Raw genomic sequence first — 24,025 nt, forward strand, 5'->3', positions numbered from 1 at the left:
GCTTAGAATTAGACAGCATCAGCACGAAGGGAAGCCTCCGGATCCCCCAGCCCAGGCCTCCCGGATCCGCAGCAGGGGGAGCTGGGGCCCACAGAGGGCAGGGGGGCCCACAGTCACGGAGCAAGGGCCAGCCTCAGGATCCTGCCTTCCGGTCCAAGGTCATCTGACTTTCCTGGTGACAGTTGTGGGCCTGCCCTGTCTCAGTGGCAGGCAGAGCTAGAAGCTTCCTGTGAGCACATGTGGGCCACAGCCCAAGAAGCCACCTGAATGGGATTGCCTGCGGCCCTTCTCTCTCCCCCGCTCCCTTCCGGCCTTTCAGCTAAAAGAGGGAAAGCTACTGTGGTCCGCTGGACAAGGCAGGAAAGCAGGGTGAGCAGCTATTCTCAAAACCCACCAAGGAGGGAGAGGCAGACTTCACATCTGCTCACTCCCTCCTCCTTCTCTCCTTAGATTCTCGGTCCACCCCCGGCCCTTCCTGGATCCCAGTTTCAGCACAAGCCTTGCCACTCCCCACGGCGCTGCGAACACCAAAGCAAGAACCGAGAAACCGGAAGATGTCCCCTGTTTGTCCTCAGAAAAGAGGTTATGGACCCAGAGGAGGATACAGGACCGAGAGGTGTGTGAACCGGGAGCAGAGAAAAGAGATCCAGGAGGGAGGCATTCGAGCTGGAGGGAACAGTGCATTAGCCATTTAAGAAGCCCACCTTTCCCCTCTCCAAACATCGAGCACAGTATCTGAAAAAAAAAAAAAAAAGATTTTTGGCTTCCTGGCCGCTGCAGGCCACCATCCTCCCAAGCGCCTGGGCAGGTGGGCGAGGGCGTGCACGTGTAAACGGTGGGCCCCGCATCCCTGGGAGCATCAGACACACGAGGCAGCAGCAACAGTTACCAACCAATAAATAAAAGGTATCAATTATATATGTATATAAAAAAAAAACCTCACTTTCCCCACAAAAAGCACAATACTGTTATCACAAAAAAAAATCATCAACGTTGTAATTAATCATCCTAGCCGCGCAGGTGGTCTTGCTGCTCGAGGATGGGGCGCCAAATCACGAGGGGCAGGCAGGCCCCCCACGCCCCGACCCCCCGTGGCCGAGGCCGTGACTCCCGTGGCCTCTCCCGCTGCCAAGGTCAAGGCAGGAGGCAGAGTTCTTTGACGTCCCCGAGGCCTTCTCCCCATCTGTCAGTCTGAATCTTCTAGGACAGAAGGTAGTTTTGTTTTTTTTTTCTTTTTCAATGTCTGTTTGAAATAAAGAACGAAAGCACACACGCAGGAGAGCAGGAGGGACCAAGAGGCCGCCTGCGAAGCAGCCGAGTCCTTGGTTTTGCAGAGGGCTGGAGCCTTTGCCCATCCGTACTGTCGTTTTCTGGACAAGCAGAAGTTGGTGGCAATTGGAGCCGGTGGCTTCAGGCGACGGGTGGGTGCGGGGCGGGCGGAGGAGAGCCGGGCCTCACGGTTCCAGGGCAGCCCGGTGGGGCGTGGATGCGGAGAAAGGCTGGGTGGACACACGAGGGTGGTGGTGTCGGGGCGGAGGTGGCCTCAGGGCACGGGAGGAGGTGAGTGGCTCCCAGGCATCTGGAAGACACAGGGAGGCGGGGCGGGTTCAGAGCTGGCTGCCAGGGACACAGAGCAGGCGACAGTCAACTAAAGGACCAGGTGGCATCATATGTCACCAGTCCTAAAAATGTGCACGCCCTCCGGCCCACACATTTGGCGCTCAGTATTTATCCTTAAGAAATAAATGCTTATGGGGGGTGGGGGAGGGAGGGACTGGGAGTTTGGGGTTAGTAGATGCAAATTATTACATATAGAATGGATAAACAACAAGGTCCTACTGTATAGCCCAGGAAAATGTATTCAATATCCTGGGATAAACCATAATGGAAAAGAATATGAAAAAGAATGTATATAAAAAGAAATACGTATCTGAATCAGTTTGCTGTACAGCAGAAATTAACATGACATTGTAAATCAACTATACTTCAGTAAAAAATAAGTTAAAAAGACAGAAATAAATGTTTATGACAGTATCATCTGTAATAGCAAAATTAAAAGGGAGGGAGCAAACTCAGTGTCCGCTATCAGGGGACAGGTTGGATAAATAAGGACAGAACCATAGGATAAAAAAGTTTGCAACCATTAAGAACAATGTGTGCAATGGCCAATAATCACGTGAAAAGATGCTCAACAGAATTAGTCATCAGGGAAACACAAATCAAAACCACGATGAGACACCACTTCGCACCCACTAGGATAAAACCTGAAACTAACAAGTGTTGGCGAGGGTGTGAAGAAATTGGAACCCTCAACCACGGCTGGGAGGAATATAAAATGACACAGCTACTGTGGAAAAGTTTGGCAGTTCCTCAGAAAATTAAACATAGTTACTATATGACCCAGCAATTGCACCCCAGGGATGTACTCTAAAAACTGGAAAATAGGTACTCAAATCCATGTACACCAATGTTCATAGCACCATGATTCCCAATTGCCAAAAGGTGGAAATGACCCAGATGTCCATCAATGGATGAATGGATAAACAAATGTGATCTAACCACACAATGGAATACTATTCAGCCATACAAATGAATGAAGTACTGGTACGTGTCCCAACACAGATGAAACTTGACCACATGATGCTAAGTGAAAGAACCAGACATCAAAGGTCACATAGGGCTTCCCTGGTGGCACAGTGCTTAAGAATCCGCCTGCCAATGCAGGGGACACGGGTTCAAGCCCTGGTCTGGGAAGATCCCACATGCCGCGGAGCAACTAGGCCCGTGAGCCACAACTACTGAGCCTGCGCTCTAGAGTCCACGAGCCACAACTACTGAAGCCCACGCTCTGCAAAAAGAGAAGCCACCGCAATGAGAAGCCTGCGCACTGCAACGAAGAGTAGCCCCTGCTCGCCGCAACTAGAGAAAGCCCGCGTGCAGCAACAAAGACCCAACGCAGCCAAAAATAAATAAATTAAATTTTAAAAAAATAAAAAATAAATAAAAAGATAAAAGTCACAGAGTAAATGATTCCATTTATATGAAACATCCAGAATAGAGACAGAAAGCAAAGTATGGTTGCCAGAGGTTCACTGAGGGGTGGGGGTGGGGGAGAAACTGCTTAAGGGATATGGAGTTTTATCTTGGAATGAGGCAAAGGTTCTAGAATGTACTAAATGCCACTGAATTGTTCACTTTAAGATAGTTAATTTTATGTTATGTGAATTTCACCTCAATACATTTTTTTAAAAAAGCAGCAGCCTGGGGGACAGTTATGTCTGTTACTGTCCGTGCCATCCAAAGACCCTTCCCATAACCTGCTCCAACCCTGTGTTTAAATCTCATGTCCCCACTCCCCACTGGACAGGTGTAGGTGTCTGATACAAAGGGGTCACTTTCCTGATTTGGGGAGATGACTTAAAAACATTATCTGGGCCAATCCGAATCTATGTGGAGGTGGCCCTGGGGGAGTAGGAAGGCCCTGCAGGACCAGAATTGGGGGGGCCATTATGGTGCAGGTGCCAAGGGAGAGAGAGTATGGAGTAACCACCCAGAGGAAGGCCAGAGCACCCAAGGGAGAAGCCTGGGTCCTCTCAGCCTTCCAGGTCCCCTGCCAGACCCTGGAGGTTCAGCTGGGTCTCCAATCACATGCTCTGCCTTCCGCGGTGATCTGTGAACCCCTGTGACTTGCATTATTGTATCTGCTAGTTAAGGGAATTCCCTGGCGGTCCAGTGGTTAGGACTCCAAGCTCTCACTGCCAAGGCCTGGGGTTCGATCCATGGTTGGAGAACTAAAATCCCATAAGCTGTGCGGCGTGGCCAAAAAAAATGTAAAAAAAAGAAAAAAAAAAAGAACTGCAAATATGATGAAACTCACCAAATGCATTTAAATCCTTAAATTCACAGTTACACATATATTTTGTAAAAACGTCATTGGTCACCTCTAAGGATTTTTTTTTTTTTTTTTTTGCGGTACGCGGGCCTCTCACTGCTGTGGCCTCTCCCGCTGCGGAGCACAGGCTCCGGACGCGCAGGCTCAGCGACCATGGCTCACGGGCCCAGCCGCTCCGCGGCATGTGGGATCTTCCCGGACCGGGGCATGAACCCGCGTCCCCTGCATCTGCAGGCGGACTCTCAACCACTGCGCCACCAGGGAAGCCCCCAACTTGTTTTGAAAACTGATAAAGAATCAAGCATCCATCATGCCTTCCCTATGAAAACCAAGCCTCAGGGTAACCACCGAGTGGATGAACGGAAGTTTCCCTTTGTAAAAGTAATCTAGCCAATGACGAAGAAGGAAAGACAACTTTAGGACGTCACCATTTGGCACCATGTAATGAATGAATGGACAGAGGTGGCGATCAGAAACAGCTGCTGATGTCACCGAGGTCACGTGCACCTGCCAGACACACACACACAACCCCGCTCATGAGGTGTTCTCACCCGAAGTGGACCAAACCCAATGCCAAGCCAGCCTGCAGATCTAACTGCCATTTCCAGGAAGAACAAGAAAGAGGAGCCTGTTAACAGCACCACGGGGCACTGTACCCAATGCTCTTCTCAGCAAACACCAAGAAGGAAAAGGGAAGGGGGAAAACTTAAGAGATTAAAATAAACGTAGGCCTATCAACCACTTGCTATCTATGGACTTCATTCAGATTCAGATTCCAATAAACAAAGTGAAAAAAATTGTGAGACAACAGGAAAGTGGAATGTAAGTGTTGATGAGAGCGTATTAAGGAATTACTGATGTTTGGGGTATTATGGATTTTTTTTAAAGAATCGTTATCTTTTAGAAATACATTTTGAAATATTTATGTATGAAATGATACGATGTCTTGAATTTGCTTCAAAACAACCCAGTGTCGGGGGTGTGTGGGGGAGGGTATAGACGGCACAAGATTGCTGTGAATCGGTGATTCTGAAGCTGGGAGATGGGTACACGGAGTTACATATTCTCTCTACTATTGCATGAGACTGTTCCCATAATAAAAATTGTTTTCATCCACTCTCAAATTTCCAACAACCTGAGTGCCCCACACCATAAGACTGGTTAAGGTATGGTCCAACCATAAACGGTATACTATGCAGCTATTAAAAAGGATGATCTCAAACAACATGTAGTGACGCAAAAAATATGCATGATCTCAGTTCCTGAATAATTCAGTGAATTATATAACCGTAATTTATCTAAGAATTATGATCCATCAGGAATCTGAGAAGGCAAATAAATCGCAAAAACAATGGAACACAGATTGGATATAATTACTCTCAGGCAGGATCTAGGAAGGCCTGAGAAAAATGGTAAGGCAATTTCCGGGAGGAGCTATAGAAAAGTGGATCTTGTCACCCTGAAAAACTTGTCATGGAAATAAAGTTACATTGTGTTGGCCGACACGTTGCTGGTGAGGGTAAGATATATGTCTACGTAAATTGTGTTATGGAAAGCCAGTGTAGACGTGACAGGATGTGAAGCCAAGCTGGGTAAAACACATTAAAAATCTCTTTTCTTAGTGTTGAGTCTCCAAAAGAAAAAAAATGGCTCCTACAAGTTGTTCCTTTAAAAAACAAACAAACCAAAAACCAAAAGACACAGCCAACAGCGTACGGTTATGAACTCGTTGTTGAAAAATATATATACGTATATATTCATAGAAAACTGTAAGACAAAAACAAATAGGGTAATTCAGAAAGAATCACACACTTTAAAGAAATTAATTACACTGTACAACGTTTCCTTGGGGGGATACAGCAAGAACTTATGTTTGCACCATTCTTCCACGGCCTGGAGGAAATATGCAGCTGTTATATATATATATAACTGTATATATATATATATACGCCAATGAGGTCACTGGTGGTAATTCACAAAAGGGGGACTCTGAAAAATCAGACAACAGATCAGTATGCACTGTGGGACCCAGAGCTGCATACTGAACATTTTTAAGATTATAGAAATAACTGTCACAGTTCCTTTATAAATTGGTTTGATTATATGTTCCTATGCGACCTAGTTACTGAGTATTAAGTTTTTGTAAGTGTTCAATCCTTTCTGAATCATTCTTTCTTTCTGAATCATTCTGGACACAAAATGTTCACAGTGGTTATTTCTGGGTTCTATGTGAAGGGTTTTTTTCAATAAACTTTTTTATGGAGGTTTTCTTTTTAAACATATTTTCTAATGTCTCTTCAATGAAAAAGGATTTCTTGTGCAAAAACATAAGAATATTAGAAGCTTCAAAATAGGCTTCCTAAACAAAATGTCAGCAAGTCAAATCTGATGGTACATCAAAGCACATAATGGGTGGCTGAGCATTCAAAAGTCACTCGGTGTAAGTCAGAGTGGCCATCATCAAAAACGCCACAAACAGCGAACGCTGGAGAGGGTGTGAAGAGATGAGAACCCTCCTACACTGCTGGTGGGAATGTAAACTGCTGCAGCCACTACGGAGAACAGTATGAAGGTTCCTTTAAAAAACTAAAAATAGAGCTACCATATGATGCTGCAATCCCATTCCTGAGCATATATCCAGAGAAAAACATGGTTCGAAAAGATCATGTACCCCAGTGTTCATTGCATCTTTGTTTACGATAGCCAAGACATGGAAACCACCTAAATGTCCATCGACAGAGAATGGGTAAAGAGGATGTGGTACATATATACAATGGAATATTACTCAGCCTTTAACAAGAATGAAAGAGTCATAGGAGGGAGGCTGGGGAGATCAGGAGAGGCAGGTGGGAGGGGCCCTCCAGGAGGAGTGGGAGAGGAGCAGAGGGCGACTGCCCTGCCCACTCAGGCCGAGGAGGCTGCTGAGATCCCAGGCCGGTCCCCTGCCCTCCAAGGCCCCCTCCAGGCCACGTAGGTCCTTGGGGGCATAGGAAGGAGGCTGGGGGGAGAATAGGAGAGGCACGTTGGAGGGGTCTTCCAGGAGGAGAGGGAGAGGAGCAGAGGGTGACTGCCCCACCCACTCAAGCCCAGGAAGCCTGCTGGGCTCCCAGGTGAGGTCCTCTGCCCTCTGAGACTAGGGGTGGGGGGAACGCCTGGGCCCCTTCTGTTCCTTGAGCCTACGTTCCACCCCCCTACAGCCCCCAGGACCTTTTCCAGATCCTGAGCATTGGCCCCGCCCACCACCCAAACCTCGCCCTTGCTTAGGCCCCGCCCTCCACAGCTAAGGCCTTCCCCCCCCTTTTTGCTTTTTTTTTTTTCTTTTCCCTCCTCCTCTTTCTTACTATTGTGGTACTAATGTACCTTCCAATTGTTGATTCATCTATATTTTTATTTTCATATTCTTCCTAACATACCTGTTAGTTTCCTAGTCTAATTTTATTTTTTACTTTGTTATTGTTGTGGGGTTTTTTTTGCCGCCCCAGGCAGCTTGCAGGACCTTGGTTCACAAGCCCAGGTCGGCTGAAGCTCCTGCGGTAGGAGCTCCAAGTCCGAGCCACTAGACTAACAGAGAACCTCAGACCCCAGGGACTATTCATCGGAGTGAGGTCTCCCGGAGTACCTCATCTCAGCACCAAGACCCAGCTCTACCCAAAAGCCACAAACCCCAGCGTTAAAAGCCTCAGGTCAAACAACCAGTAAGACAGGAACACAATCCCACTCATTTAAAAAAAAAAAAAAAAAGAGATGGCAAAAAAATATGTCACAGATGGAGGAGCAAGGTAAAAACCTACAAGACCAAATAAATGAAGAGGAAATAGGCAGTCTACCTGAAAAAGAATTCAGAGGAATGATAGTAAAGATGATCCAGAATCTCGGAAATAGAATGGAGGCACAGATCGAGAAAATACAAGAAATGTTTAACAGAGATCGAGAAGAACTGAAGAACAAACAAACAGAGATGAACAACACAATAACTGAAATGAAAAATACACTAGAAGGAATCAATTACAGAATAACTGAGGCAGAAGAACGAATAAGTGAGCTGGAAGACAAAATGGTGGGAATAACTGCTGAGGAGCAGAATAAAGAAAAAAGAATGAAAAGAATGGAAGACAATCTCAGAGACCACTGGGACAACACTAAACGCACCAACATTCGAATTATAGGGATCCCAAAAGAAGAAGAGAAAAAGAAAGGGTCTGAGAAAATATTTGAAGAGATTATAGTTGAAAAATTCCCTAAGATGGGAAAGGAAACAGTCACCCAAGTCCAGGAAGCACAGAGAGTCCCATACAGGATAAAATCTAGGAAAAACACACCAAGACACATATTAATCAAACTAACAAAAATTAAATTCAAAGAAAAATTATTAAAAGCAGCAAGGGAAAAACAAAAGAATAACATACAAAGGAATCCCCATAAGGTTATCAGCTGATTTTTCAGGGGAAACTCTGCAGGCCAGAAGGGAGTGGCAGGATATACTTAAAGTGATGAAAGATAAAAACCTACAACCAAGATTACTCTACCCAGCAAGGATCTAATTCAGATTCGATGGAGAAGTCAAAAGCTTTTCAGACAAGCAAAAGCTAAGAGAATTCAGCACCACCAAACCAGCTCTACAACAAATGCTGAAGAAACTTCTCTAAGCGGGAAACATAAGAGAAGAAAAAGACCCACAAAAACAGACCCAAAACAATTAAGAAAATGGTAATAAGAACATACATATCGATAATAACCTTGAATGTAAATGGATTAAATGCCATAATCAAAAGACACAGGCTCGCTGAATGGATACAAAAACAAGACCCGTATATATGCGGTCTACAAGAGACCCACTTCAGACCTAGGAACACATACAAACGAAAGCTGGAGGGGCTTCCCTGGTGGCGCACTGGTTAAGAATCCGGCTGCCAATGCAGGGGACACGGGTTCGAGCCCTGGTCTGGGAAAATCCCACATGCCGCAGAACAACTAAGCCCGTGCACCACAACTACTGAGCCTGCACTTTAGAGCCCACGAGCCACAACTACGGAAGCCAGCGAGCCATAACTACTGAAACCTATGTGCCTAGAGCCTGTGTTCCACAACAAGAGAAGCCACTGCAATGAGAAGCCCGCACACCACAACAAAGAGTAGCCCCCGCTCGCCGCAACTAGAGAAAGCCCACACACAGCTATGAAGACTCAATCCAGCCAAAAAAAAAAAAAAAAATTGATAAACCCTTAGCCAGACTCATCAAGAAAAAAAAAGAGAAGATGCAAATCAATAAAATTAGAAATGAAAAGGGAGAAATCACAACTGACACCGCAGAAATACAAAGGATTATAAGAGACTACTACAAACAACTATATGCCAATAAAATGGACAACCACGAAGAAATGGACAAATTCTTGGGAAGGTACAACTTTCCAACACTGAACCAGGAAGAATTAGAAAATATAAACAGACCTATCACAAGTAATGAAATTGAAACCGTAATTAAAAATCTTCCAACAAACAAAAGTCCAAGACCAGATGGCTTCACAGGTGAATTCTATCAAACATTTAGAGAAGAGCTAACACCCATCCTTCTCAAACTCTTCCAAAAAATGGCAGAGGGAGAAACACTCCCAAATTCATTCTATGAAGCCACCATCACCCTGATACCAAAACCAGAAAAAGATATCATAAAAAAAGAAAATTATAGACCAAGATCACTGATGAACCTAGATGCAAAATTCCTGAACAAAATACTAGCAAACAGAATCCAATAGCAAATTAAAAGGATCATACACCATGATCAAGTGGGATTTATCCCAGGATGCAAGGATTCTTCAATACATGCAAATCAATCAATGTGATATACCACATTAACAAATTAAGGAATAAAAACCATATGATCATCTCAATAGATGCAGAAAAAGTTTTTATCAAAATTCAACACCCGTTTATGATAAAAACTCTCCAGAAAATGGGAATAGAGGGACCCTACCTCAACATAATAAAGGCCATATATGACAAACCCACAGCAAGCATCATACTCAATGGTGAAAAACTGAAAGTATATCCACTAAGATCAGGAAAAAGACAAGGATGTCCACTCTTGCCACTCTTATTCAACGTAGTTTTGGAAGTCCTAGCCACAGCAATCAGAGAAGAAAAAGAAATAAAAGGAATACAAGTTGGAAAACAAGAAGTAAAACTGTGACTGTTTGCCAATGACATGATACTATACATAGAAAATCCTAAAGATGCCACCAGAAAACTACTAGAGCTAATCAATGAATTTGGTAAGGTTGCAGGATACAAAATTAATGTGCAGAAATCTCTGGCATTCGTATACACCAACAACGAAAAATCAGAAGGAGAAATTAAGGAAACACTCCCATTTACCACTGCAACAAAAAGAATAAAATACCTAGGAATAAACCTGCCTAAGGAGGCGAAAGACTTGTACTCAGAAAACTATAAAACACTGATGAAAGAAATCAAAGGTGACATAAACAGATGGAGAAATACACCATGTTCTTGGATTGGAAGAATCAATATTGTGAAAACGACTTTACTACCCAAAGCAATCTACAGATTCAATGAAATCCCTATCAAACTACCAATGGCATTCTTCACAGAATTAGAACAAAAAATTTTACAATTCGTATGGAAACACAAAAGATCCCAAATAGCCAAAGCAATCTTGAGAAAGAAAAATGGAGTTGGAGGAATCAAGCTCCCTGACTTCAAACTATACCACAAAGCTACAGTAATCAAGACAGTATGGTACTGGCACAAAAACAGAAATATAGATCAATGGTAGAGGATAGAATGCCCAGAGATACGCCCTGCACATATGGGCACCTAATTTATGACAAAGGAGGCAAGAACATTCAGTGGGAAAAAGACAGCCTCTTCAATAAGTGGTGCTGGGAAAACTGGACAGTTACATGTAAAAGAATGAAATTAGAACACTATCTAACACCATACACAAAAATAAACTCCAAATGTGTTAAAGACTTAAATGTAAGACGAGACACTATAAAACTCTTAGAGGAAAACATAGGAAAAAACACTCTGACATAAACCACAACAAGATCTTTTTTTGACCCACCTCCTAAAGTAGCGGAAATAAAAACAAAAATAAACAAATGGGACTTAATTAAACCTAAAAGCTTTTGCACAGCAAAGGAAACCATAAATAAGACGAAAAGACAACCCTGAGAATGGGAGAAAATATTTGCAAATGAAAGAACAGACAAAGGATTACTCTCCAAAATATACAAACAGCTCATGGAGCTCAATATCAAAAAACAAACAATACAGTTAAAAAATGGGCAGAAGACCTAAATAGACATTTCACCAAGGAAGACATACAGATGGCCAAGAGGCACATGAAAAGATGCTCAACATCACTAATTATTAGAGAAATGAAAATCAAAACTACAATGAGGTATCACCTCACACTGGTCAGGATGGCCATTTTCAAAAAATCTAGAAACAAATAAATGCTGGAAAGGGTGTGGTGAAAGGGAACCCTCCTGCACTGTTGGTGGGAATGAAAACTGATACAACCACTATGGAAAACAGTATGGAGGTTCCTTAAAAAACTAAAATAGAACTACCATATGACCCAGCAATCCCACTACTGGGCATATACCCTGAGAAAACCATCATTCAAAAAGAGACATGTACCACAATGTTCATTGCAGCACTATTTACAATAGCCAGGACATGGAACCAACTTAAATGTCCACTGACAGATGAATGGATAAGAAGATGTGGCACATATATACAATGGACTATTACTCAGCCATAAAAAGAAACGAAATTGAGTTATAGTGAGGTGGATGGATCTAGAGTCTGTCATACAGAGTGAAGTAAGTGAGAAGAAGAAAAACAAATACCATATGCTAACATATATATATGAAATCTAAAAAAAAAAAAAAATGGTACTGATGAACCTAGTTGCAGGGCAGGAATAAAGAGGTAGACATAGAAAATGGACTTGAGGACATGGGATTGGAGGGTGAAGCTGGGGTGAAGTGAGGGTACCATCAACATATATATATACTACAGAATGTAAAACCGTTGGCTGGTGGGAAGCAGCAGCATAGCACAGGGAGATTGGCTCGGTGCTTTGCGATGACCTAGAGGGGTGGGATAGGGAGGATGGGAGGGAGGCTCAAGAGGGAGGGGATATGGGGACGTGTGTCTGCATATGGCTGATTCACTTTGTTGTGCAACATCAACTAACACAGTATTGTGAAGCAATTATACTCCAATAAAGATTAAAAATTTTCTTTAAAAAATGGATAAGCAACAAGGACCTACTGTATAGCACAGGGAACTCTGCTCAATATTATGTAACAACCTAAATGGGAAAAGTAATTTGAAAAAGAATAGAAAAAAAAAAGGTAGTGTATTTAAGTGGACAGGAATCCACTGATGATCCATAAAATGTATTCACACACACACACACACACACACACACACACACACACAATCAATCAGTGTAATTCATCATACTGACAACAAAAAAGAGAGAAAAGTCATATGAGCATCTTGATAAATGCAGAAAATTTTGATAAAGTTCAATATCACTCATGATGTTTTAAAAAAACAAGTAACTCCTACCAAACTAGAAAAGAGGGAAACTTTCTAAATCTGCTAAAATCTATCTACAAAGGACCTATAACAAGCATCGTAACTAATGGTGAATTATTGAACGCTTTCTCCCAAGACTGAGAATGAGACAAGAACGTTCACCATCACTACTCCTATGTGACTGGAGGGCCCAACCAGTGCAAGGAAGCAGGAAAAAGGAACAAAAGGCAGAGGGATAGGAAAGGAAGAAACAGAATGTAGGCAATCCAAAAGAATCTAAGGCAGACTCCTAGATTTAATAAATGAAGTTAGCAGGACCATGGATATATGATCAATAAACAAAAATCAACTGAATTTCTATAAATCAGAAACAAACAGAAAATACAATTTTAAAATTACTGTTTAAAACACCATCAAAAACTTAGGAATAAATCTACTAAAAGATGGGAAAGACCTTTTAGCTAAAAACAGCAAAATGTTATAGAGAAAAAAAAATTAAAGACCTAAACACAGAGAGAGATATACCATCTTCATGGACTGGAAGACTCAACATTATAAAGATGCCAATTCTCCCCCAAACTGAACAGCAGACTCAGCTCAATCCCATTCAAAATCCCAGCGTGTGTGTGCATGTGTGTGTGTGTAGACATTTGTAAGTTGATTCTAAAATTTGTATAGAAATAGCCCAAGGTAGCCAAGGCGTTCTTAAAAAAGAAGCGATGGGGTCTTGCTTCTCAAGGTCGAGTTATAAAAAGACTGCGCTTTCACCTTGGGTTCTCCCTCCCCCTCCCGCCCAGAAAGCTTACCCTGGCGGAAGCCAGCCACCATGTTGTTAGGCAGCCCTGTGCAGAGGGCCACATGTTGAGGCCGCCAAACCAAATGAGTGAGCTTAGAAATGGGTCACCCCCGGTCAAGCCTTCAGATGAGACCGCAGTCCTGGCCAACAGCTGACGATCGTTCCAGTTTACCTACTACAGAGGGGTTTCCCAGGACATGGGACTTTCGGCACTAAATCCGGGACAGTCCCGGGCAAACTGGGATGGTTGGCCACCCTCCTGACAGCTTGGCTGCATCCTCATGAGAGACCTTGGGCCGAAGGCACCCAACGAAGCTGTACCCAAATTCCTGATGTTTGTTCTCTTCAGATGCTGTTTTGCGGGACTGCAGTGTGCAGCGAGATAACTAAGACAGCACTGCACAAAATGTGATGGTATAACGGAGGATGCACATACGACAAGGTGCCCAACTTCAGTGCTCATCAGTGAGACGCAAATTCAGATGACAGCAAGCTATCATGACACGCCCACCAAAACGGCTGAAATTTTAAAAGACAGAGAACACCCAGTGCTGGCAAGGATGTGGGGCAATGGGAGCTCTCATACACCGCAAGTGGGAGTCGGAGATGGTACAGCCATGTTGGAAAACTTCTGGAAGTATCTACTAAAGCTAAATATACACACATTCTAAGTCCCAGCAATTCTACTCTTAGATCTATATCAAGAGGATGCATCATCCGTCCACCAGGAGACACATACAAGAGTGTTTTTAAAACAATGGTCAGGAGAACCTAGGGGCAAGACGGGAATAAAGATGCAGACCTACTAGAGAATGGACTTGAGGATATGGGGAGGGGGAAGGGTCAGCTGTGACAGAGTGAGAGAGCGGCATGGACATATATGCACTACCAAACGTAAAACAGATAGCTAGTGGGAAGCAGCCGCATAGCACAGGGAGATCAGCTCGGTGCTTTGTGACCACCTGGAGGGGTGGGATAGGGAGGGTGGGAGGGAGGGAGATGCAAGAGGGAAGAGATGTGGGGACATATGTATATGTATAGCTGATTCACTTTGTTATACAGCAGAAACTAACACACCATTGTAAAGCAATTATACTCTAATAAAGATGTTAAAAAAAAAAAAAGAGCCAGAAAAAAAAAAAAAGAGTGTTCGTAGCTGGACAGGACCATGGGGATCAGTTCTCTGCCAGCAACAGAGGCCTCTGTGGGCCATCATCCTGCACTTAACGGAAATCTGGGCAAAAAAAGAAACCACGTTGGAGCTATTGATCAAGAGAGCGGAAGCTGAGGTCTTCGGCCACCCCAACGGAGAAAAGATGAGAGACTCCTGTTCTCCCAGGCCCCTGGCCCTGGCTGAGAACTGGTATTTTCAAAGTGTTTTCAACCCAGGGAAACTTCTATTCAAGTAAACTCTCAGGCTGAATCTCGGTATATAAAAGTGACAAAAATAGAGGAGCCCTGGCTGACGTGAAGGCCCTCCCTTACTAGCTATTTGCCAACTGGGCAGACCCTGATTCCCCCCCGGGAAACTCAGGTACTTATCTGCCAACCCCAAGTGTCCTGAGGCTGGGTTTGCCCCCTTTCCCCCACCCCAGGCCCCAAGTCCCCCTCCACTCACCTCAGCTCTGGGCCTTGGACTATACCAGCCCGTCGTAGAGGGACAGCGCCTGCACGATGGACGGGTCCGCCTTGGATCCTTCCTGGAACTCCTGCAGCGTCAGTTTCCCGTCGGCATTCTGCAAGCAGAGAGAGGAGGGTGAAGGTGAGGGGACAACCAACCTCCCAGGACAGGGGCCTCTGCCCTGGGCCCTGGACACTCCCTCCCCAAGCCTAGCCCAGGGCTGCTTCCAAAAGAGCTTCCACAGTTAAGTCAGGAGGGAGGCAAGGCAGCTCGTTAGGTGGGAGGGGTCAGGCATAGACAGACACGGGCACTTCCTGGCTGGGTGACCTTGGACACACGACCCACCTCTCTGGGCCCTTGTTTCCTCATCTGGAGACTGGAGGGAATTGAACGGCTTCTTCAGGGCACTGAGGTGAGCACTCCTTGAGCTCAAGCTGTGTAAAGCGTTCCGCAGACCGGAAGCACCCGATAACTCCACAGTTAGCAACCTCACTGCTGTTCATCCCCACAGAGGGTGTTAATCCCACAGGGCTGAGAGCCTGATGCATTTCTCTGGGGTCACCCTTGGGAGGGCATTTAAGCCATCCCCCGGGAGACCTACAAGGAGGCTGGACGGAGCCCACGTAAAGGGGCTTTAGTGGGTCTCTTGCAGAAGGAAATGGTTTGGGCCAGAATCCCTTCCCCTGGAGCATCTTTTGCAAGGAAACCCGTGAGAGCAAAAGAAAAAGGCCTTGGAAGCCACCCACAGCCTGCACCCAGAGAGAGAGATGGTGACGAGGTTTCCACAAGCTCCGCAGGCAGACCTTGAGGGTCGTCCACCGTAGGCCCCGTTCATGCTATGCGTGCGCTTGGTCTCATGGGGTCCTCACAGCCGCTCTAAGAAGAGGGGCTGCTCTGCTTTCTCTAGTTCCTTTAGGTGTAAGGTTAGATTGTTTATCTGAGATGTTTCTTGTTTCTTGAGGTAGGATTGCATTGCTATAAACTTCCCTCTTAGAAGTGCTTTTGCTAAATCCCATAGGTTTTGGGTCGTCGTGTTTCCATTGCCATGTGTCTCTAGGTATTTTTTTATTCCCTCGTCGATTTCTTCAGGGATCTCTTGGTTATTTAGCAGCGTATTGTTTAGCCAAAGAGGGGCTGCTCTTAGCACCACTTCACCGGTGAGGATGCCGGGCTCAGCCAGCTATCCAGGGCCCCCTGGCTGCTAACTGGGGAAGCCAGATTTACACCCAGTCTGACTACAGCGTGGACTTTGCTTCCCAAAATAAGGGCTGTCTGAATTGGGGGTGCGGGGGATTTAACACCTTGGTGTTAAATAACATTGAACCGCCCTGCGAGAAGTTAGTATTCTCTGCCGCACCCTATGGACACATCTTCTGATTATTATCAGCAGCGCAGCGTGGTCTGCCCAGCGTGGTCTGAGCCTCTGTGTCTTTACTGCCTCTCTGACATACGATCTCACTTTTTTAAATTAAGGAAGTAAGGCCTCAGGCTCAAAGCTTTCAGGGCAGGCACCTGTACCTAGCCGGAATGTAATAATAAGCCCAAGGTCACTGTTCATTTGAATTCTTTTATTGAAGGCAAGCAATAGTGGGTTTCCTTACCATCTTGATATCAAATTCCAGTTTAAAACGAAGTAATTTCCAGTTTAAAAAAAAGTTTGGTATAAAGAAGGGTTTCTTTCTTTTTTTTTTTTTTTTTTGCGGTACGCAGGCCTCTCACTGCTGTGGCCCCTCCCGTTGCGGAGCACAGGCTCCGGACGCGCAGGCTCAGCGGCCATGGCTCACGGGCCCAGCCGCTCCGCGGCATGTGGGATCTTCCTGGACCGGGTCATGAACCCGTGTCCCCTGCATCAGCAGGCGGACTCTCAACCACTGCACCACCAGGGAAGCCCTAAAGAAGGGTTTCTTAACCTGGGGTCTGAGAACAGAATTCAGCAGGCCTGTGAACTAAAATGGGAAAAAATGAGGTCTTTCTTTTCGCTAACTTATAACTGAAATTTAGCTCTTCCTTCCATAATGAATCTAGGTAACGATCTCCCACAGAACCAGCAGTACCTGTGGCTTTGTCAACTGTGGGGATGGAGGCATTTTTATAACACTCCACGGTTGCTGTAGGCATCACCTGTACGTATCATCGGTTCGAAACTGTGGGGTGGTTAAACCACTGTAACTCATCATCCGATGTGTTCAGAAAGAAGCTCATATACCACATCACAAATTCTTTAAAAAAAAATTTTGATAGCTGCATTCCAAAATAGCTTCCTTTTTAATCCTGTGGATTTTATCTGATGCCTTAAAACCATTACTCTGAGAAGTCCACAGACAACTTCTCCAGAATGCCCAAATTTCTTGTCCATGGCAAAGAATTTAAAAGGTTAAGAATCTTGGGACTTCCCTGGTGGCGCAGTGATTGAGAATCCGCCTGCCAGGGCTTCCCTGGTGGCGCAGTGATTGAGAGTCCGCCTGTCGATACAGGGGACGTGGGTTCGTGCCCCGGTCCAGGAAGATCCCACATGCCACGGAGCGGCTGGGCCCCTGAGCCATGGCCGCTGAGCCTGCGCGTCCGGAGCCTGTGCTCCGCAACGGGAGAGGCCACAGCAGTGAGAGGCCCGCGTACCTCAAAAAAAAAAAAAAAAAAAAGAATCCGCCTGCCAATGCAGGGGACACAGGTTCAAGCCCTGGTCTGGGAAGATCCCACATGCTGCAGAGCAACTAAGCCCGTGTGCCACAACGACTGAGCCTGCGCTCTAGAGCCCGCGAGCCACAACTACTGAGCCCGCGTGCCACAACTACTGAAGCCCGCGTGCCTAGAGCCCATGCTCCGCAACAAGAGAAGCCACTGCAATGAGAAGCCCACGCACTGAAACGAAGAGCAGCCTCCGCTCTCGCCACAACTAGAGAAAAGCCCGCGCACAGCAACAAAGACCCAACGCAGCCAAAAATAGATAAATAAATTAATTAATTAATTTTAAAAAATAAATAAAGAATCTTAGTTGATCAAAGAGAAAGTGCTGGACAAATTTACTTAAAACCCTGGATGTCTGAACGGGACAGCTGCCAACCGGACTAGTGGACGTCACACCAGGTGTGCTGCCTGCCTCGAGCCAGAACCGTAGGTGGTCAGTGGCACCTACGGGAGGGGTCTCACCTTGTCCATCATGGCGAAGATTCGGTCCACCCGCTTCTCGGGGGTGTTCTCCTCCTCGGGGAGTTCCACGGTGTTCCCCTGCCAGGGACAGACAAGGTGGGGGCTGGCTCCTGGCACTCTGGGCTTTGGGCCCTTTTCCCAAAAATATGCTCCCCAGACCTGGGCAGGTTCCAGATGAGGACCCCCTCTGCCTCCCACTCCCCGCAATGTCCCCCGCCATCTGTAATTCTGCTCCAGAACCTCGCACCCACCCGAGCCCCCATCTGCCAGCCCAGCTGGAGATGTGCTGAGCGGCCCCAGGCAGTGACCCTTACCTGACCAACGCTTGCCCCGGTCAGGAGAGCAGTCCCACGGGGGTGCCTCCTCTGGGACAGGCCCAGTCACTAAATTTGATGCCCCTACTGCCTCCTCCTACCCCATAGGACCCGGGCCTCTCACCACCATCTGGTAAATGGCGTCCACTATATCCAGCATCTCGTTCCTGGTGATGTAGCCATCGTTATCCAAGTCGTAGAGCTTGAAGGCCCCTGCGGTCAACCAGCCAGGGCAGAGTGACCCCCGGCCCGGGGAAGGGGGTGATGCTCCCCACCCCCACCCCCCGCACTGCACCACAGCCCCATTACTCATCCAATCAATGAATATTTACATCAAAACAGACGGGACACGTGCACGCGCACGCACGACAGGAACACATGCGCCGTTTCAACTAGGGTTATTAAAAAAAAACTAAATATAAAAAGGAGCGGGGTGGGGGGGCTTCCCTGGTGGCGCAGTGGTTGAGAGTACGTCTGCCAATGCAGGGGACGCAGGTTCGTGCCCCGGTCCGGGAAGATCCCACATGCTGCGGAGCGGCTGGGCCCGTGAGCCATGGCCGCTGAGCCTGCGCGTCCGGAGCCTGTGCTCCGCAACGGGAGAGGCCATGGCGGTGAGGGGCCCGCGTACCGCAAAAAAAAAAAAAAAAAAAGGAGGGGGCACTGAATCTGCGAGAGCTGAGGCTGGAGCTGGAGCTGTGGGAGGGAGGGGACCCCAGGAGGAGCCCTAAAGGCCCCCCTCTCCTTCCCCATGCCCCCGCCTCTGCCTCCTTTCAGCCCACTTCCTTTCCACAATTACACTGTATCCTGCTGGGATCAACTTAGAAAATAAAATAATATGCCTGGGGGGGAGGGCAGGAGCTTCTGCATAAATAAAATCCTCTTTTATTCCTAAAAAGAGAAAGAAAAAGAAACTGTCGCGTTTTCTCGGTGCTGATGCAAAGCAGTGGAAGTGTCTCAGTGGGAAGTGAGCTCTGGCCCAGCTGCTTTCATCTTCTCTCCAGATCCCCTCTCGCAGCAGCACGAGCCTGCACACTCTCCCCTCTGAATCCTTCTCTCATCCCTCCTCAGGGCCTCGCACATGCTGTTTCCCTTGCCTGGAACCCTCTTCCCTCCTCCCTCCCTGGCACCTTCACCCTTCCCAGCTCAGCTCCTGACTCATAACAGGGTCAGTTCTTCTCCTGTCGGTTCACACTTCCCTCTTCCTGCCTCCGCTGCAGTTTTCTGGGGTCTTTTGGATAAGGTCCCTGAGCTAGACTGACAGCCGCGAGGGCAGGTGCCCGTCTATCTGATGCACCCGTGGGTCCTGGCCTCTGCTCAGCACTGACACGCGGCCGTGTTTGGTCAACATCTGTTGGGTGAACCAGTAAATAAGTGAATGAATGAGATCAGTCATCAAAACAGCCTCCTAAGTAGTGGGTCCAGCCCTGGAACCAGGTCTTTTAACTCCACGCTGTCCTGCCCGAGGTCCCATGTCTGCACCTGCTCGGATGCCCCTTTGCTCCCGCCCCATCTGTCCACGCATCTAAGGAAGACACGTTCCTCCTGCCTGGCCTCCTCCAAGAAACTGCCTCTGACCTGGAAGGGCAGGACATCTGTGCCACTCTCAGCCCCAGACAGATGACCTGGCCCAGGTAGTTGGCCTCCCTCCCGCCTGGGACCGCCCAGTGGCCGCCCCATAGAGCCCAGGGGGCAGGACTTACACCGCAGCTTCTCATCCAGGGTTCCCCTCGAGGTCACCGACAGCGCCTGGATGAACTCAGAGAACTCAATCCGCCCATCCTGCAGGAGAGAGGGGAGTGGGGGTGGGCCTCAGTTAGCGCTGAGTCACCTGGTCAGGCTGCACCTTGGGCAGGTGGTGATGGGCGGCAGCAGGTACCAGACACCCAAGTGGAGAGTACGGGAATGAGGGTGATGAGAAGGAAGGGGATGGGGAGAGGGTGGGATTAGAAATGGGAAAAGAGGACTTCCCTGGCAGTCCAGTGGTTAAGACTCTGTGCTCCCAATGCAGGGGGCACGGACGGGTTTGATCCCTGGTTGGGGAACAAAGATCTCACGTGCTGCATGGTGTGGCCAAAAAAAAAAAAAAAGAGGGAAAATCCAGGCAGGAGGGACAGGGAAACGGGTGAGACCAAAGGGAGAGCCTGACACTCCACATCTGGTGGGAGGAAGAGGGACCCTCTGGGCAGGAGTCCCTTTCTCCTGCCCAGAAACCCCTTCCTCCTCGGCCTTGAACCACAGGCTCAGAGACTTTAGAAAAAGGTGGGGCTCTGGATTGTTCAATCCTATTTATTTTGCAAATAAGGAAACTGAGGTCCGGAGAGGCCAGAGCTCTTCCCAGGGCCAGGCAGTGTGATCGTCCGCTGAGGCCACCTGCGGAGAAAGCCAGGGCATGACAGAGCAGAAAAAATCCGAGTGTCCTACAGCACGGAGCAGGGAAACAAGTTACAGTACGTCCACCTTGAGTACAAGTGAGCCGGGAAACATGCCAGCGTGGCACAGAGTCTGGAGGACCGCAGATGCCCCAGTGGCGGATGTGCCAACTGTCAGGGTGGCCGTCACCAGGAAGGGACACGCTGCAACACGGATAAGCCTTGAAAACACGATGCTCAGTGAAAGAAGCCAGGCACAAAAGATCCCATATTATATGATTCTCAGTTTCCTCATCTGCAAAATGGGGGCAATTCAAAGGCATCCCTCCAGGTAGTTGGTTGTAAGGTCTCACTAAAAATAATCCACGTAGCAAGCCCGTGTACCACAACTACTCAGCCTGCACTCAGCCTGCACCCACGAGCCACAGCTACCGAGCCTGCGTGCTGCAACTACCAAGCCCGCGCACCTAGAGCCCATGCTGTGCAATAAGAGAAGCCACCGCAGTGAGAAGCCCGCGCACCGCAACGAAGAGTAGCCCCCGCTCGCCACAACTAGAGAAAGCCCGTGCGCAGCAACAAAGACCCGATGCAGCCAAGAATAAAATAAATAAATAAATTTATTTTAAAAAAAAATCCACATAAAGAGCGTAGTACGTAGTAAATGTTCAGTAAATGTCAGTTGTGATTATAAATCCTGTTATTATCCCTGGCGGCATCTGCATTTTGTGCTTGTAAGGAAAGGGTCAAGGTATACATATGTGTGCATGTGTGTACACGTGTATGTCTGTGTGCATGGTATGTGTGTGCATACACGGATCTCTGTGGCTTCCTTGTGTGTGGGTGAGCTCCTGCAATGTGTATACGTGCGTGCATTTGTGTACAATGAGTGCATGTATGTGTGTGTGCATGCATGCATTTGTGTGCATCTGTGTATAAGCACGTGTGGGTGTGCACACGTGTGCGTGCGTTTGTGTGTATATGTGCGTGTGTGAGCGCACACGTCTGTGTTCCTTCTCTGGAATGCAACATCAGCAGGACAGCGTGGGTGTGGAGCCGCGCAGGCTGCCGCAGGAGGGAGGGGACTCCAGGCTGGCACAGGCCCTGTCAATTCCCAGCTCACCTTGTTTTCATCAAAGACGTTGAAAACAAATGTGGCGAACTTGGTGGGGTCTCCAAACGGGAAGAACTGCTTGTAGATCTTCTGGAAGCCCGCTGCATCCAGCTGCCCGCTGGGGCAGTCCTTGATGAAGCCTTTGTACCTGGAGGTAGAGGCCAGGTGAGAGAGGGTAAAGGAGACTCCAGCATCACCCACCTGCTGGGAGCTCCTGCCCAGCGCCCTGAAAGCCTGTGAGTCCCTGTCCAGGGAGACAGTGCCACACGGGGTTGTGAGCACAGACCTGGACTGCACAGGCATGGACTCATCCCACCTCTGCCTCTCGCTAGCTGTGTGACCTGGGACAGGTGGCCACACCTCTCTTAGCCTCATCTGTCCCAGAGGGATAAGAGTCACTTGGCCACTCGGCCCCCTGCTCCACACAGGTGACTAAAACAAAACTTGCATGAACGACCTCCCGGAAGTCCCACACTCGCACAAGGTACTCCTCCCTCCCCGACCCTCTCCACTGAGCCCCTCCCGGAGCCAGGCAGGCTGGTGGTGCTGGTGGCGCTGGTGGGCAGAGCCACCATATGGGGCCGGCAGCTGGCTCCTCCCACATGCCTGCACCCCGCAGTGTGCACACACCCGCTCCCCTGCCTCTGTTCCCAGAGAACTGTGTAAACGACGCGGGAGCCGCCCAGCAAGCTCGGAGGGCATCCTGGTGGTTTCCAACTGGACCTGTCCACCCTGCATTCCCAGTGCCCAGGGACCCTCCAGATACCCGGCCAGCTGATGGCAACATGGCTTTGCAGCCCAAACCCCAGTCCTGCCATTTGCTAGCTGCATCCTCGGGCAGGTGCCTTCACCTCTCTGAGCCTGACTCTCCTCATCTATAAACAGGGACAGTTATCACATCCATCTTGCGGGGACTGCGTGAGATGATGATGCAGCATACTTGGCACAGGGCTGGGCGTAAAAAATAAGCAATGGCATGATCTTTAGTATCATGACCTCAATGTGTTCTTTTATTTTTTTGTTTTTTATTTTCTTTTCTGTACACGGGCCTCTCACTGTTGTGGCTTCTCCCGCTGCGGAGCACAGGCTCCGGACGCGCAGGCTCAGCGGCCATGGCTCACGGGCCCAGCCGCTCCGCGGCATGTGGGATCTTCCCGGACCGGGGCACGAACCCGTGTCCCCTGCATCGGCAGGCGGACTCTCCACCACTGTGCCACCAGGGAAGCCCCAATGTGTTCTTTTAAATCAGTTCATAAGTTGGCTCCTGCGTGTAGCTTGGCAACTCCAACCAGGACATACATTCCCCTGAGGAGGATTCCCAGCACAAAGGGGGGCTAGAGAGAGGGGTCAGCTATTATCAGCTACCAGCTGCTACCTCTGCTGGACCACTGTCTGCTGGGAACTTTGCAAACCTGATTCTCCTGGAACGCCCATACAGCCCTATGAGCCCTATGATGAAGCCCCCCTTTTTTTTTTTTTTTTTGGCCACGTGGCTTGTGGGACCTTAGTTCCCCGACCAGGGATTGAAACTGGACCCCAGCAGTGAAAGTGCGGAGTCCTAACCACTGGACCGCCAGGGAAGTCCCAAGCCCATTTTAAAGATGAGGAAACTGAGGCTTTGAGACGGGGAGATCTGCAAGTCCTTGCAGCCCAGACTGGAGCCGAGGTGGGGTTCAGAGTAACCACTGATGGGGCCAGATGCTCAGAGACACGGGCTCGCTGAAGATGTCCCCTCCTTCCAGCCCCCCGTTCTCTGGTCTACCCAGGGCCACTCTCCCGTCACGTCCCGGGAAAGTTGCTGGTGGCGCCGTGACTGAGGGCCGTATACACAGAGAGCATGTGGAGAAGCCACTGTCCCTCCACCCATCAGAGAACAAGCTAAGGGGCCCAGGCTGGGTGAAGGCACACGCAGGGCACCGGAAGTAGAGAGCCTTGGGAATTCTGAGGCCTAAGTGATCAAGGTCAGATGTCAGAAACAAAGCAAGACAAGACTCTTGCTAACATGTCAGCGGTTCCTTAGGGGTGAGGGCGAGGCTGGGAGATGGAGTGGGGCGTGGCGTTGCGCTGCCGTAGGCACCCACCCTCCCGCACTGCTCCCCAGCAAGCATGAGGCTGTAGAAAACGGCTGGGTCTGTGCGTGCCTCCCCACCCACCCCCTGGGGCACCTCGAGGGGCCAGAGGCCCAGGGAGGCTGTCCC

The 24,025-nt window shown here is 48.1% G+C and overlaps 1 protein-coding gene across 1 annotated transcript in view; it reads right to left on the reverse strand.

Moving 5' to 3' along the window:
* Window positions 1-205: 205 nt before the first annotated feature.
* The window catches only part of NCS1 (neuronal calcium sensor 1), a 58,339-nt gene continuing 34,519 nt past the window's right edge, over window positions 206-24,025 (reverse strand). The window contains exons 3-8 of the mRNA XM_082656853.1: window positions 21,837-21,975; window positions 20,048-20,126; window positions 18,472-18,560; window positions 18,034-18,111; window positions 14,884-15,001; window positions 206-1,579 (exon numbers count right to left, since the gene is read on the reverse strand). Of these exons, the coding sequence (XP_082512979.1) occupies window positions 14,903-15,001; window positions 18,034-18,111; window positions 18,472-18,560; window positions 20,048-20,126; window positions 21,837-21,975 (484 nt within the window). The 3' untranslated portion in view covers window positions 206-1,579; window positions 14,884-14,902. The remainder of the gene's footprint in view (window positions 1,580-14,883; window positions 15,002-18,033; window positions 18,112-18,471; window positions 18,561-20,047; window positions 20,127-21,836; window positions 21,976-24,025) is intronic.

The sequence above is a fragment of the Grampus griseus genome, assembly GCF_964374135.1.
Source record: "Grampus griseus genome assembly, chromosome: 6".
Taxonomy (NCBI): domain Eukaryota; kingdom Metazoa; phylum Chordata; class Mammalia; order Artiodactyla; family Delphinidae; genus Grampus; species Grampus griseus.